The sequence below is a fragment of the Henckelia pumila genome, chromosome 2 (assembly GCF_033568475.1).
Source record: "Henckelia pumila isolate YLH828 chromosome 2, ASM3356847v2, whole genome shotgun sequence".
Taxonomy (NCBI): Eukaryota; Viridiplantae; Streptophyta; class Magnoliopsida; order Lamiales; family Gesneriaceae; genus Henckelia; species Henckelia pumila.
Window position 1 is genome coordinate 4,951,813 of NC_133121.1, and position 16,868 is coordinate 4,968,680.

At 35.5% G+C, this 16,868-nt stretch overlaps 1 protein-coding gene across 7 annotated transcripts; it reads left to right on the forward strand.

The window, feature by feature from the left end:
* The first annotated feature begins 379 nt into the window (after positions 1-379).
* On the forward strand, positions 380-5,518 carry LOC140881159 (uncharacterized). Of its 7 annotated transcripts, XM_073286234.1 has the most exons (15): positions 380-465; positions 605-705; positions 870-992; positions 1,068-1,229; positions 1,796-1,884; positions 2,015-2,103; positions 2,218-2,354; positions 2,519-2,641; positions 2,726-2,887; positions 3,360-3,448; positions 3,566-3,707; positions 3,880-4,008; positions 4,078-4,239; positions 4,751-4,850; positions 5,196-5,518. In XM_073286234.1, exons 2-15 carry the CDS (start codon positions 616-618, stop codon positions 5,207-5,209), a joined length of 1,611 nt encoding a protein of 536 aa, XP_073142335.1. In that variant the 5' UTR covers positions 380-465; positions 605-615; the 3' UTR covers positions 5,210-5,518. The 7 variants fall into 7 exon arrangements, with proteins under 7 accessions (XP_073142335.1, XP_073142331.1, XP_073142333.1 ...); XM_073286230.1 differs by lacking the exon at positions 5,196-5,518 and having other exon boundaries at positions 4,751-5,111; XM_073286232.1 differs by lacking the exon at positions 5,196-5,518 and having other exon boundaries at positions 3,599-3,707; positions 4,751-5,111.
* The last annotated feature ends 11,350 nt before the right edge of the window (positions 5,519-16,868 follow it).

The window sequence follows — 16,868 nt, forward strand, 5'->3', positions numbered from 1 at the left end:
AATTATTTATATTATTATTATTGATTTTTTTTAAAAAAAATCCGGCACCTTTAAATTAAAGTGATGAAATTATATTTTTCTCTCCATAACCCGGAGTCCAATCAACCACAATTCCATTATTTATATCTTTTTGTTCAACTGCTAACTAATCAACGTTTCTTATTTCCCTCTAAAATTCCAACACATATTCATTCATTTTTTCTTTTGTGTTTTTGAAACGTTTGTCTTATTTTTCGAACCTAAGTGAGATCTCTTTTTCAACCCAAAACAAAAATTATATTCATTTTTTTTTAATTTCTTATAAATTTAGAAAAACTATTTTTTTGTTGATTTTATTTATATATATATATATATAATATTTCATTGCACACGCATTGTGCGTGCATATGTCTGTCACCTGTTAAAGAGATAACCGAACGCGGGTTAGGGCGCGATCTTTTCCTTTCGCAAGCAGGACCCAACCACGTAAGAGATGGCGATAAATGTTTTGTTTTGTTCTTCTATATATTTATTTATTTCTGTTTTTGTTTTGAATTTATGCTAAAGCTAGCCGTGGTTTGATTGTAATCGAATCCAAAAGTTGAATGGGATCCTAATTTTGCAGTGCTTCGTTCAATGGATGCTGGTAAGTCTAAAGTTCAACGGATTCCTAATTCTGCAGTCCTTCGTTCAGTGGATGCTGATGAGTTGTCGCTCCTACGTCTTGTACGTTGTTCTTTGCTTTCTACTCCATTTGATTCGATCCTATAGCTTTTCCCCTTACGTCGAAGATACATACAAAGAATTGGGGAAAGAAAACTTCTCCGCAAAAATTTACTCACCCCATATTTGAACGTGGAAAACTAACCTTTGTTTAAATTTGTTGACAGCGATGTGATGTCTATATGGACCCACGTAAAAGTCTTAACAAGGTTACTCATTTTTATGTGGATGGTTTCAGCGCTGTCACGGATTCGGCAAAAGCAGCCTTAAACGTCTACAATGAGAAAGAAGTTAGATAAATTATTTATTAGCCTTGATTGCTTAGTAAGCCAAATCATGTTTTGTTCTTTTGGATTCGATTGCAGCGAAAGAATTTTATTTTCCTGAAAGTTGTCAAGCTTAACCAAGTTCATATGGATGCCTACTTGACATTTTGGGCATGGATTGTTGAAAGTTGTGAGCTCCGACTTTTTCGAGCTGTTGTTAAACCGCTGGGTGGGAATAATGTTTTGCTTTGTGAGATCAAGGTATCATCCTCGCCATTTTGTCCTAGTCAATTTTTGCTTTAACACCATCCTTGTTGCCAAATGAAATTTTTTGCTTTACAATCTTGAAAACCCCATCTTTCTATAGCCATGTGTTAGGCATTGCAAATTCAAACCAAGAAGAAATTCCTTAGCTGGTTCATTATTGAATTTGGATTTGCTAGTTCTTTTCTGCTTTAAAACTGGCCACCAGGAGTTTATTACTTGTGTTATATAACAAGCCCAAGTCAACTATAGGATGTGAAATGGAGGGAGATGTGACATAGAAGATGTAACAGAGATATGTGACACATATCTTGTTTTATGGTGTTTTTAAGTAAATGCTATGGTGTTTTTGAGTAAATGTTTGAATATTCTTGAGTTGCGGATAGTCAATAGCGAAGTCTTCGACCAATTTTGAAGCTTATAACAAAACCAAAATTTTACAGTAGGTTTGAATAGGCGAAAGTGAAATATAACTGCATCATCAAAGGCTAAACTTTCTTTTTCGTCGTTCCTTTTTCGTTGGCATATGAAGTTTGGATGTTAATTTTTTAAAATATGTTTAGGATGGCGATATAATGACGATCCCGGATTACCATGAAGAATGTTGTCCACGCATATCTAGGCGTGTGGAACATCACTCCCCTTACAAAAGGTACCTTAATTTGTTCCTCTATTATTCTTGTCATTATTGATATTTTAGCTTTAAAACAAAATTGTCTTAGTAGTCATATAATCATATGATTCGTTAATTACTATGTTTTGTGATGTTTGCGGTTTGACAGGGGTAGAGCGTTACGGCGCAAGAGAACTTGTAAATCACTTCGATCTTCTCGCATTTTCCCTTCGCAAGAAGGGCCGATAGCGGAACCAGGTACGAGATGGCGATAAATGTTCGTTTTTGTTCTTTTCTTTTTCTTTTTTTTTTTTTTTTTTTTCTGTTTTCGTTTTGAATTTATGCTAAAGCTAGCCGTGGGTTGATTGTAAGCGAATCCAAAAGTTGAATGGGATCCTAGTTTTGGAGTACTTCATTCAATGGATGCTGATAAGTCAAAAGTTCAAATGGATCCTAATTCTGCAGTCCTTCGTTCAGTGGATGCTGATGAGTTGTCGCTCCTACGTCATGTACGTTGTTCTTTGCTTTCTACTCCATTTGATTCGATCCTATTGCTTTTCCCCTTGCGTCGAAGATACATACAAAGAATTGGGGAAAGAAATCTTCTCCGCAAAAATTTACACATGCCATGTTTGAATGTCGAAAACTAACCTTTGTTTAAATTTATTTACAGCGATGTGATGTCTATATGGACCCACGTAAAAGTCTGTGCGAGGTTACTTGTTTTTATGTGGATGGTTTCAGCGCTGTCAGTGATTCGGCAAAAGCAGCCTTAAACGTCTACAATGAGAAAGAAGTTAGATAAATTATTTATTAGCCTTGATTGCTTAGTAAGCGAAAATTGCGAAATGATGTTTTGTTCGTTTGGATTCGGTTGCAGCAAAAGAATTTTACTTTGCTGAAAGTTGTCAAGCTTAACCTAGTTTATATGGATGCCTACTTGACATTTTGGGCGTGGATTGTTGAAAGTTGTGAGTTCCGACTTTTTCGAGCTGTTGTTAAACCGCTGGGTGGGAATAATGTTTTCCTTTGTGAGACTAAGGTATCATCCTCTCCATTTTGTCCTAGTCATTTTTTGATATTAACACCATCCTTGTTGCAAAATGAAATTTATCAAGGTATCATCCTCGCCATTTCGAACTAGGGGTTCATTACTTGTGTGATAGCTATGTGAGTTTATCTATCACGAACCCAAGTGAACTATAAGATGTGAAATGGAGAGAGGTAGTATAGAAGACATTGCAGAGATATGCGACTCATATGTAGTCTGCAAGTTCTAAATGTTGTAAGCAAACGGAGTGGTTTTCCTGTGCCATGTTTTTAAGTAAATGTATGAATATTCTTTTGAATTGTGGATAATGGAGTTTTCCACCGGTTTGAAGCATATATCAAACCAAAACTTTTGAGTAGGCTTGAATAAGCGAAAGATGAATATAACTTTATCATCAAAGTCTAAACTATTTACCTTTTTGTTGGCATGTGAAGTTTTGATGTTAAGTGTTATATATTATTAGGATGATGAGGAAATGACGATCCCGGATGACCATGAAGAATATTCTCCTTGCATAATCAAACGCGAGGAAGATCAACCACTTTACACAGGGTACCTTAACATCCCCTTTTTTTATGAACTATGTCTTGGATTGTCTGCATGCATGTGACATTATCTTCTCGGTTTTTTTAAAAATGAAAAGTAATTCGCATTGTTTGACCTTATAAGTGGCTCTGCTGATGGATTGGTTGATGCCAACAGTAGCTCATCTGTCGGTAGAGGTGGTGAAGATCTGGATTCGGTTGGATGGGATCAAAATTTTACTGGGTATCATTCGATGGATGATTATGAGTTGTCACTCCTACGTCATGTATGTTGTCCTTTGCCTTTTACTCGTTGTCATTCAAAACAAAGAATTGGGGAAGAAGAATTTTTTTAAGTCTTTTACTGTATTATTATTTGATAGCTAACTGGGGTTAACACTCTATATTTTAGTTAGGCAGAGATATCGAAAACTAACCATTGTTTAAATCTGTTCTCAGATATGCGATATTTATATGGACCCACGCAAAAGTGAATGCGGTGGAGGCTTTACTCAGTTTTATGTCGATGGTTTAAGTAATGTCAGGGATCGGGCAAAAACAGCTTTAAACGTCTACAATGCGAAAGAGGTTAAACAAATTATTTACTAGCCTAAATTGCTTAATAAGCTTAGTGATGTTCGTTTGTTTTGGTTACAGCAAAAAAATTTCTATCTCGAGAGGGTTGTCAAGTTGAACAAGTTTTCTAGGTATTATTTCTTGACATTTTGGGCACGGAGTGACAAAAGTGATGAGCGCCGTCTCTTTCGAGCTGTTGTTGATCTGCTAGGTCCAAATAAAGTTTTGGTTTGTGAGATCAAGGTACCGTCCTCGCTGTTTTGCTTTGCCCTTGTCAATCTTTTGTTACCGTTTCAATCGAGTTATTTCCATACTCGTTCCTTGTTAATATGAATGTTTAATTTTATATTTTGCGCTTTTGGTGATGCCAAATGAAACTTGTTCCCTTACAAGCTTCGAAAACCTTGTCTTGGGTATATCCCCACATGTTGAGGCACGCAAATTCAAACCAAGTTGAGGTTAAATAAAATCCCCCGTCAGTTCATTACTTCATGATTGAATTTGGATTTACTAGTTCTTTTTAGCTCTCGAACTAGGGGACAGTTGTTCATAACTTGTTTTGATTGCACCAATAGCTATGTGAGTTTATCAATCACAAGTCCAAGACAACAACTATAATACGAAACGGAGAGGGTGTATGCGTCGTGCTGTCAGCAAATTCTAAATGTATTGAAATAGAGTGGTATATAAATATATACATATTTATATATTCGCATATGGAGTTTGGATGTTAATTCTTGTTATATATTTTTAGGATGGCGAAGAAATGATGGTCCAGCTGAGCATGAAGAATATTGTCCTCGTGAATCTGAACGTGAGGAAGATTTTGTTCCTCGCACCGTTGACACACAGTAGTACGTACCTTAATGTGTTCCTATTTTATTCTTGTCGTTTTTTCTTAGTTGGAAAACCATATGTTCTGTTAATTACTGTGTAATGTGAAGTTTGCGGTTTGCCATTAGTTGAGTGTTTATTATATATTCCATCTTTAAGATTGTTGTAGTTGGAGAGTCATATGTTCTATTTATTATTATGTTATCTGATGTTTGTCATCGGATGAATATTTATGTAGCTTTGAGATTTTGACAATTATTCAAGCATTTGGTATTCTCTTACTTGGCTTCTTCTTCTTATTATTATTATTATTATTATTATTATTTTATTTTATTTTTATTATTTTTTTTAATGACATGCACAAGGTTTGATGACCTAAGCTCGGATGAGCTGATGGTGGTGTAGATCTGGGCTCGGTGGCTGTTTCCAGTGGTGATTAAACTAATAGGCTATCAGCCTATCATGCACTATCTTTATATTTCGAAATTATGGTTTAGGACGTAATTATGAAACTTTAAATTGTGAAATCTCGTACTTAATTTCAATCTACCGACTTATAGTTGTCACCGCAACTACCCGATGTCATATATCTGTGCGCATTGTTGATTACGGATTTTATTTACTCGATCATGTCACAAATTAAACTACCCGATGTCATATATCTGTGCGCATTGTTGATTACGGATTTTATTTACTCGATCATGTCACAAATTATTCTTTCAAACCATTCAACATATAAAAATATGATGAAGTTAGCTACCACTCGATATATCAATTCATAGTAATAATAAAAAATCATTAGTTGAGATGAAAACCAAATATTCAAAGTTCAATTGTATACAAGTGGCTAGGGTGGGATCCTTTAATTCCCAACAAAAAAATATGAGTTTAGCTGATGAAATTCATTATTGAAAGTAGAGAAATCGAGATTCAAATAAATTCTATGAATTAAAAATATTAAAAATGGAAGAGAAGAGAGAACACTGCGCGCAACTTGTTTTTTGCGTTTGTGCAAAAGATCTCCTCGAATGACACTAAACAAACTTTTGCACGCCCTAACGCGAATTGATTTAACTTCAGCTTCAAGTTTCCTTCAACTCGCGACGAGGCATGCAATTGTTTTTCCCTAGCGTGAGATTTTCTGTCTTTAGCTCACATTTCTTCATAAATTTGTGATGGAACAGTAAACTTTCGCGGGACTGGCATAAATCTTGTTGCTTAAATTTTTATTTCACCACCTTGGGTTCAATTTTTTTTGTCTCTCTTTCTCCTATAAATCAACATTATAATGAGTGGCCCGTGAACACAAGCTACAAAATAAATAAATGAAATGCATACTCGATACAATAACATAATGCCAAAAAAAAAAAAAAGTACTCAATATGACTTAACAAGACACATGAAATCCATACCTATCAACTTTCTCATACTAACATTTTACTCATCCTCGAGCACAATAAGTAAAAAGTAAAAACAAGAACGAAGACCAATTCAAGGATGATTTCACAGTTAATAGTCGTGCCTTAGCTAATTTTTTTTACGCTACTCAAATATTAAAGCACAACTTAAGTTTTCGCACAACTTAAGTTTTTGCACGACCATTTAACTTTATACACTACATCTCTATATTGCACATGAACGTGCATGTGTGTCATGCCATTTTTAGTGTCAAGCACTTCAAGTAGAATTTCACATGGGTGCAAGATAACTCGATTGACAAGTCAGTATAAGTATACCTTTCATGCATCCCATTTCCAATACTTATCACACATCAAACAAAAATCACCAGGATTTTTCAGGTGTATAGTATGGCTTTGGTGTGTACTACATAAGAAAAAGAACAATATTTGCAAACAAGGGAGTACAATGATTAAAAATATATGATGCACCATCAAATTTTCATCTCACCTTATTCTACTTCTTACATTTCTTTTTTAGCCTTGAATTCATTTCGCTTCGAATTACATTTTTTATTTTTCACAAAGCTCCACCTTTCCTTAAATTATCCTTTTTTAGGTCTCTTTTTGAAAGAACTACATAATGCATGATCTTCATGATCTTCAGTTAGCAACAATAGAGCTTGCACTAAAACTCTAGATCCATTACTTGTGCGGTGAACATTGTGAAATATTTACCGATCATAAGAGTTTGAAATAATTTTTTTTTTTTTTACATAAAAGAGTTTAATATGATGCAACATTGATTGCTAGAGCTAGTGAAAAATTCTGATTTTGACATTAGCTACCACCCACTAGCGGTTCCAGTAAGGGGCAAGCCTTGAATTTTTTTTTAAATTACTAAAATACCCTTATATTTTAAAAATTATAGTTTATGAACATAAATTAAGAATCAAACACGAAAATACAAAAAAATGGTTAAAAAATTTAAGTTAATCTTCATTGTTTAATATGTGCAAAGTGACCCAAAAATTTATGGCCCGTAATATTTAATAAATTGTAGTCCAATCACTAAGTTTTTAAACTTAAACACAAATGAGTTTTAAGTTTTTTAAATCTAAAAACAAATTATTGAAGCAAGAATTGTTAACTTACAAGCTTATGAGTTTGAATTTTATTTTACCAGTTGCAACAACTGCATTGAAGAAAAAAAAATTTGCTGAGAAGATTATTACGAATATTAATTAATTATACTGAAATATATATATATATATATATATTAGTTTATCGAATGAAGTTATTATTAATTATTTTTAGAAAATAAAAATTCGTAGGGGTAAATTGTAAGTGAAATTTGAAATTTAAAAATATTATGAGATTCACGGGTCTTCACACGTAAGAATTTGGTGGTCACTGAAGACTTGGCATTTTTATCCATATAAATATACCATGACAAGTGCAGGTCTCAATGGAAATTTAGCCCCGAGGTTCGTTGGGACGTTTGAAATTTTGAAGAAATTCGGAGATGTGGCTTATCGTTTGGCGTTATCGACGTATCTTTCTAGTATTCACAATGTAGTACATTGCAGATCATGAGTCGCACATTCTGCATCTGACAGAGGTTTAGTTGGAGCCTGACTTGTCATACGTGGAGAGACCACTCAAAATCATTGACAGTAAATATAAGGTACTTGGGACTAAACACATTTCTCTAGTCGTGGATCAGTGGCAGCGTCATGTCACAGAGTAAGCGACTTGGGAGTTAGAGAGTCGCATGCATTCCGAGCATCCGGAGTTATTTTGATTGTATTTTGTTTCAGAAGTTACACTGTAATTGTAAACTAGGGGTGTTCACGGTTCGGATAACCGCCCGATCCGAACCGAAACCGAAAATTCGGTTCAAACCGAAAACCGAACCAAAAATTCGGTTCGGTTTTCGGATTTCCGGATTTTCGGTTCGGTTTTTTTTCGCGGTTAACCGAACCGAACCGAAAAACCGTAAATTTTTTTTTTGTTTTTTTTTTTTGAATTTTTTTACCAATCAATTAACATGTACATCAATATTTTGTGCCCATAAAATAAATTTTATTGAAAAACTGATAGAACAAAAGTCATTATTTGTTTTTTTTATAAAAAAACATAATTGATTTAATTACTTATCTAATTATTCAAACATACTTGAATTGTGAATTCAAGTATTCAACTTAAAAAATGTATTGATTTAGTGATTTTAAAAAATATTGATTTTTGAAGTAGAAATAATTAAAAATTAATGAAGTTATTTTATTATATTATATATACACATATTTGCATGATATATTACATTATTTTTATAAATTTATAAATTATTATTATTGAAATTAAAAACGTTAGCAATTATTTTGTTCTAAGTGCAGTTATTTTTAAATATATTTTTCGAAGCATTAAATCACAAATATTTGACTTAACTATTAATTTTTTCCAAAAAATATTCGAATAACTAAAAATATTTAGTTTTTTTTAAAAAAATTATTTTAAAGTTTTTTTTTTTTACAAAAAAACCGATTTTTAGAGAAAAATAATTTTTGAATTTTTTTTTTTTAAAAAAAAAAAACCGAAAAACCGAAAAAACCGAACCGAAAAACCGAAATAATTTTGGTTAAAAACCGAACCGAACCGCCCAATTCGGTTCGTTTTTTGGTTTGGCTTTTCGGAGAACCGAAATTTCGGTTTAACCGAAATTTCGGTTCGGTTCAGTCCAAACCGCCCGAATGAACACCCCTATTGTAAACTGCATTGTTGTAATAAAGTTGTTTAGTACTTTGTTGTTGATATCCTAGTCCGAATTTGGAGGACGAAATTTTTTAAGTGAGGAAAAATGTAATAGCACGTATCCAAATTACATTAATCCAATCACCTAGTTATGTTTAATTGGTTAAAACATGATTAAGGAAGTCTCTAATGAGATTAATGAGTTGAATAATGCATTCAAAACGATCGAAAATAGTTCGATAGAGATTTGGGTGGATCGGAAGCTTAGTTTTGGGGTTCAGAAGCTCCGATGTGAGATAGGAAGCTTCGATCATCGCCAAGTAAATGTTTGTCGATGATCGAGCAAATACCAACACTTAAAATCAATATAAATATTTTCTTTTTATGTTCAAAATTATCGCAAGTGCACGACTCAAGTTATAGAATAGTGTACTGAGTACGAGTATCATCCTCCGAGACTACGTCATAATAACTCAATTATTTTATTTCTCTACCCAAAGTAACGAAAGTTCGATGATTGATTGTAACTAAAATTTATGACTAATGAACTCAACTTAAATAACTAGAATTAAAGCAGATAATGAAACCAACTTTTCAAGATCAAAAAAGATAATATGAAAGGGTTTTGTTGGAATTTCGGTTCACATTTTCCCTAATTGAACTGAACCATTGAATCTTACTTTAATACACATAAATTTTTACAGAAATTCCTGATGCATCGACACTCTCTGTAACGCCCCAAAAATTTATTACCGATTTAATCGACAATTTAAGATAATTCTTGAGTTGGAAAAAAAAATAATTATTACTGCCAAATGAGTTATAGAATGTATTTACAAAATACACGTGTCAATTAGTCAATGAGTTTGACTATTTTGAATATCTGATAATATTGGCATTTTGAGATAATTATTGAGATAATTGAATTAAAAATAATTATTGATGCCAGATAATTTAATTTGGAGAATATAATCAGTTTGGATGACTGGTCAAAGCCTAAGATTGACTCAATTTATTTATTGGGAATTAACTGTTCTAGTTGCCAGGTCAAACTTCGCTATTTCAGATAATTTTAAAAATGTGTTTAATTACATATTGGAGTAAAATAACACAAGAGCATTAAATTGGATCAGACCGAGTCATTTAGGATCAATTTTAAAATATTAAGTGGTACACTCTCTCACATGCACTAAACACCTAAAACACACACTAAAACCCTAACCCCATTCACGCCTCTTCCGTCGCCCGCCGCCCGCCGCCCCATCGCCATCGATTGACCCTCACATCTTGAAGCTCTCATCAAGGCGATCACAACCATACCAAGAATCATGAGTTTTGGTGTCCGTTTGGTCCGGTTCGAAGCAAAAACGTGAGAGTCATATTCATCATCTTCATCGCGCAAAATGAACGGATTTGAGGTCGATTCTTGTTGTTTTTGTGTTGCTAAAAGGTTCTAGGATGTGTGTAGATCATTTCCCAAGCTTATTACAACATTTTTCAGCCGGAAATCGCATGGATCGGAGCTTGGAGCTCTCCGCTGCCGCCGCCTGTAAATCATCGATTCCGGCCGCCTCGGTGGTCCTCTTCGGTCGTGGCTTAGTCCATTAGAATCGTCTCGTCGAGTTCTTCAAGCCTGTAAAATTTCAGAATTTTTGGAGTTGTTTTGCGGTTTTCCGACGATCGCCGCCGCGCCGCCGTCTTCTTCGATTTTCCGGCGACCTCCGACGAGTTAATCATTTTTTATCGTCTCGACGTGATAGATCCGAATATCCAAGTTTCGAGTCATGATTCAAAATCATTAAGCGGTGAGAGCGCAATTAAGTTTGATAATTTTTGGTCAAAGTTTGACCAGTGTTGACTAGGGTTGACTTTTGACCATTGTGTTATTTTTCGCAGATCGAAAGCCCGTTGAGGATTATTAGAGGCAGAAATCAGCATTTTAGGAATTTAGCTTCCAGAATTTGATAATTATGAGATTTTCGAGTCCCGATATGCGCAACCGCAACTGTATAGGTTTTTCGTGCGTTTTAAACGCAAAGGCATGTTATACCCTTCCTTGCTCACACCGTTTAGATCAGTATATTCACTATTTTTATGATTTAATTGTGTTGTTGCATTTGTATGTGGATATGATAACTCAAATTTTAACTCATGCATTATTCACGTTTTTATGTTTTGTGGATGCTTTTTCTGCCATGGCTAGGTCTTAGTTGTTGTTCAATGGTTGATGGTTGGACTAGGTCCCTTTGGGTGTTGGTTTAAGATGTCTTGAACTAGTGTCGGCTAGGTGAACAGTTGGATGGTGTTAAGGATGGTCTATCTAGCGGGAAGTTCAGGCAGGGCTCGGGCGAGTGGGTTGTTCGGGTCGGGTAAAGTGTATTAGGGTCATATGTTATGTTTTGGTCCCAGATTATTTTATTTTGGGCCGGATAATTTATTTAAGAGTATAAGTGTTTAGTTTATTCATTGGGTCAAATTTTGTTATCGGGTCTAAGATGTTCATTGGGCTTAATTTAGTTATTGGGTCTAAAATATTTATTGTATTCAATTTATTTATTGGGCTTAGTTGTTTATTTGGGCTAAAATGTTATTTGGGCTTGCATGAATTGATTTAGTTATTGAGTCAAGCTTATTGGACTTAAGATAGTTATTGGGGACTTAATTTATTAATTGGGCTAAATTTGTTAATGAGCCTAAGTTGTTTAATTTATTTGGTTGAGCTATATTCTAAGTTGGTCTAAGTACTATTGTGCCAATCTAAGTGTGATTGGATCAATTTAAGTGTGATTGAGCTAGTCTAAGTATTATTGGGTCAATTTAAGTGTTAAGGAGTCGATCTAAGTGTATCGGACGAATCTATGTTTAAGGGCTTTAGCTAAGGGGCAGCAACTCGAACTAGCCAGTGGCAAAATAAAATAGTCCGTAAATATATATTTAATGGATGCATATGTATATTTTGATATAAGTGTGATTTTTCTAAAAATGAAATAAATATATATTTACGGGCATAATTTTAAGGAAGATGATATTTTAAGTTCATGATTCATGCATGTATTTTATGTTAATGTTAAGGGCATGTAAAAGAAATATTTTTGGGAAGTTGATGTGAATTGTGGCAATTATGTTCAGGAGCCTACGGATCCCCGTGTTAAGGTTGGGTGAAGTGGCATAAGAGGCGTAGGGAATCCCCGTGTTAAGGTTGGGTGAACCTCGCCGCCGCGTACGTTGGTTTATAGATTGATCAATCGCTTATGTTTATGGTCACACTTCACTGATATGACCCACAGAAAATGATGTTTATGTTTATGACATGCCAATGTTTATGTTATGTATTATGTTACGTATTATGTTATGATTTAGATTACGACGCAGTTTATGCATACGATTTTACGATCATGCATGTCAGGTTATTTTTATATACGTTATGTGCTTGCATGTGGTTTTATTTAGTAGTACTCGTTATTAAAGGTAGATCATGCTGGGCCTTTAGGCTTACTAGATCTAAATGGTGTGTAGGTGAGTTTTATGCTATTCAGGAGGTTATGGTCCCGACTGGTGGTGAAGACCTCTGTGCATCCGTGGCGAGCTAGCACACCCGTGACCTTCGCCAGCTCATGTTTCAGTTTATTTAGTTTATGATGAGATATTTTATGTATTGAGCTATTTTCCGCACATGTTTATCATTTCTCATTAGTTTGAATACTTTTGAGATTATAGTCGTTTGCATAGATTTTAACATGTTCGAGTTTTTAGACTTTTAAAATGCAATCGATTTTATTATGCATTAAATTTATGAAAATCTATTTTAAGTATAGATGCATATATGTAATATTAAAAAAAAATTTCTTCGAGTCCAGTTCGTTTCACTCTCTCTCGAGTTTATTCCAATCTAACTCAAGTTAATGAAACAATTAAATCTCTTCAATTATTTATCATTTTTGATTGCTTGCGTTCTTTAAATTCCTTCAACTTTCAACCTGGTGGTCTATGGTTATCAACATGTACCAAATATCATATCTCTATGCATATTTTAAGTCCATGGATTTTATCACTCGTCCTAATCATGAATCTATCTCTCGACAGTAATTCACAACTTACAAATCTATGCTAAAGTTAGCTACTCCTCAACATAGAATAATAAACCATGATACAATCAAATACTAGTATAAATCAAACTCAATTCGTCCAAAAATTCCAATCACACATACGTGTTTCGGGGTTCTGATCCCCTAAATTCCAACAAAATAGAGTTTAGCTACTACAACTCATAATAAAATTCAATCTAACAATGTTTTCTAACATAAAAATTCAGAAATTTTAAAGAAGAAAAACTCCCAACGAGAAGAAAAAGTCTTCGATCTTTAGCAGCCGCCTCTGCCTCAATTCTCTGTGTATCCAACCCTTGAAACGTCTGAAAATATCCTATATATAGTGTCCCTCAGAGTCATTTCCTTTTAAAACACCCGAAATCAATATTTCCTAAATTACGTAGGGGCGCCGGAGCGGTAGAAAAGAGCCGCTAGGGCGCTGGGAATTCCACCAACTTTCTGCCTTGCATCTCGAGCACGCGCTCGGTCGGCTATAAATTATCGCTCGGGCGCATATTTTTCTTTCAATCTTTTTGCCTCTCCTGAGTATACCTGCACTCAGTCTGCGAAATCCTGCAAACCGAGCGCACCACCTTATGATTCCCAAAAATAGGGATTTTTCTCATTTTTCTGCCAAATTAACCATAAATCAATATGAGTGAACAAAACACACAGAAATACACTAAATGCAAACAAAATTGGATAAATACGAACAAGACGACATGGAACGAATGCAAAACACAAAGAAAACAAGCAATAAAACATGGGAAAATGACTCATATCAACCTCCCCAAACTAACCTTTTGATCGCCCTCGAGCAAAATAAGTGACAAAATAGAATGTAGACACAACACAAAATACAACCACTATGGATAAACTCATATTTTTCAAGCCTCATAAAATTCATTTTAGAACATTAAATTCACAGAGTGCCCTTCATATTTCATTGTGAACGTGAGTGTGTGGATAGTGGCCCCAATGTCATGCACCTCGAAGAAACTCAAATTATTTGGGCTATAAGATCTAAATGACATATCAGGGTAACTCTACCTCGTAAATACCCGTTCTCTCAGTTATGTCTCCACCTTTTCACCTCATTCGGAATTGCAGAAAATGATTCATAGATATTAGTTACGCACCACCGGATTTTGCATTCGGTAAATTTATAATCTCATTTGGTCCGCAAACTTAGCTCAGATTTAGGGATTATAATTTCAATCCCAAATCAAGTCCGAATGGAATTATTAAAAATGTTTTCATACCCCATTTATCCCGCAAACTTAGCTATAACTTTGATATGATTCAGATTTTAATCCCCTCGCCTATAGCCCAGATGGAGTATTTTTGTTAAAAATTTGGATTTGTTTTTGCAAGAAATCAGGTTTTTTTTTTCATGCCCCATTTAATCCGCAAACTTAGCTTTAATTTAGGAAGTAGGATTTCAATCCCTAAATAAAACCCAGATGGAACATTAAAATTAAAAATTTTTACGGGTGCGGTATGAATCATTCAATTTTCAAAACTCATCGGTGCGTTAGTAGAGTTAACCAAAATTACAAAGTATTCAATCGAGTTCGAAAAACCCTTAATATCGTGCAATGATCTAACCACTGAAACTTCGTCTTTCTTAGTGCACTTCACTAGTTAAACTATAGTGTAATGAAATGTTCACACTCAATCCAAAGGTCACAATTATTTCACAAATTTTTTCAACATTTTCTTCCTACGCATCATCACTGGATTTTATGAATTCATCAACAGATAGCATGCATTACACAACACACAACAAAAGACACAGACAAAATGCATGAAAACATAAAATACACTCTTCCCAAACTAGAAACAAGCATGGTCCTCACTACTAAACAAAAAACGAACCTAAAAGAATGGAGAAAGACAAACAGAACTTATGATGCACAACACATACAAAAAAAAAACAAAATAAAACGAAAACAAACAATCCCCTGCTCATTGGTCCTCATCGTCCCCAGCGGCTTCGTCATCTGGATCATCTGGCAGATTATGGCGGAGAGTAGTGTATTGGAAATGGATTGGAGGTGGATATGGTGGTGGAGTAGGATAGGCCGTAGGGTCCAACCCGGCATGAGAGATTAACCCTCAAAGCATAGCGTTCTGTGACTCCAAGTGGGCAAAAGTGACGTTTTGCCACTCGTTCTGATATTGAGCCCAGACATACAATTCATTGGTCGTCTCGGTAGTAGGGCGACGACTGGGCATTGGTTTTGGTACATGGCTCGAAGATGTACCGGCCTCGGAACTTGCCTGCCCATGCAATTTAAACTCCTGCAATATGAAATTTCGCTTTGTCTTCACAAGTGAATTGTCCACATCCTGCATTGGATGTTGCCATTCCTCGTTGTCTCGCACTACAACTCCAGCTTGAACACAAAGTGCGGAAACAATAGACGGGAAAAATATGCCAATATTCTTTGAGTGGATGGACGTGTACAACTCCTTGTTGATGAGTTTGCCTACATTGATTGGCCAGTGTTTGTGCAAGGCAAACAACAACAACGCCCTGCTCATCACCACTACGTGCGTGTGGGACACTGACATCATCCTGTGAGTTAGAAACGCTTACCACAATGCGGTTCCATTTTCAAAAACTTTTCTTTAAACGACAAAAATTTTACCGAGTCCTTCCAAACGTTCCCATCATAGCACAATTCAGCAGAGACGAGATTATAATCCGGGTTAGCCTTAAATGCTTGGAATTGGCTACCGTCGACCTCCGGTGTTTTAAATAAAGCATTAATAGTTTCAGGGTCAAAAGAGACTAACTTACCCCTCACAAAAGCTTTGTTATCGGTTCGTTCATGGGCGTTATCATGGAATTCCCGCACCAAAGGTACGACGACCGCTTGAGGTTGGTGGCAGAAATCGGTCCATCCTCGCTCAAAGATACCGAGGGAGATAGTGAGGTTCTCAGATAGATCTATTCCTCTCTCGAGAATTGGAGTCTTGTTGATCTTTGCAGCTTCATATCGTGCTTTGGCCTCCACGGAGATGAACTTTTCATCGATAACGGTGGAGGATGAAGAAGAAGCACGAGAGGAGGCAATATTTGCTCTCTTCTAATCTCAAATAATCAATCATAATTGAACACGATAAGCCGCGGAAAAACAATTAAAATTTTTTTTTTTAAAACATGCCTCGCGCCCGCGCGAGCTATCGCCTCGCGCGCGCGCAGGAAAAAGGGCCAGTGACCTCGAAGGAAGCTTGCGCCCGCGCGAGAAAGGGGCTCGCGCGCGCGCGGGCAAAAATACCCGAGCCACTCCAGGCAGCTCGCGCGCGCGCGAGGACAAGCCTCGCCTGCGCGCAGGCCAAACGGGTAGAGAAACAAGGGAACCTGGAAATTCAAGCCAAACACAAATCAAATCAAAACAAAGCTCCAACATACAATACAACACGATAATTAGAACATATCACAAGTTCTAAATCCTGCCCGCAATACAAAACAAGTCGAGTTCTAAAATCAGAGTTCCAAAGACTCAACAAAACTAATACAAGTTCAAAGGACTCGACCCTATGACGCGGAGTCTCACTTCTATAAATCTCACCCCAAGCTAACCAAGACGACTCGGTCCAACTACTGATCCTCCTGTTGCCAAGTTACACATACAAAACAAAGACAACAGGCGGAAACCCGGTTAGAAATATAATTTCTAAGTAAAAGAGACAGACACTCAATATCAAATAAACAATTCAATCGAAATGTGTCAATATAAATCATAACATCGAAATGATATTGAATGAATGCGTGAATTCAAAAGTCGAGATT

Excerpts from the sequence above, each read along its gene's own strand:
- LOC140881159 (XM_073286230.1), top strand. The coding sequence starts at position 616 with ATGGATGCTGGTAAGTCTAAAGTTCAACGGATTCCTAATTCTGCAGTC. Across the intron at positions 2,642-2,725 it reads ACGTCTACAATGAGAAAGAA|CAAAAGAATTTTACTTTGCT; the intron begins GTTAGATAAATT and ends ATTCGGTTGCAG. Across the intron at positions 4,009-4,077 it reads ACGTCTACAATGCGAAAGAG|CAAAAAAATTTCTATCTCGA; the intron begins GTTAAACAAATT and ends TTTTGGTTACAG.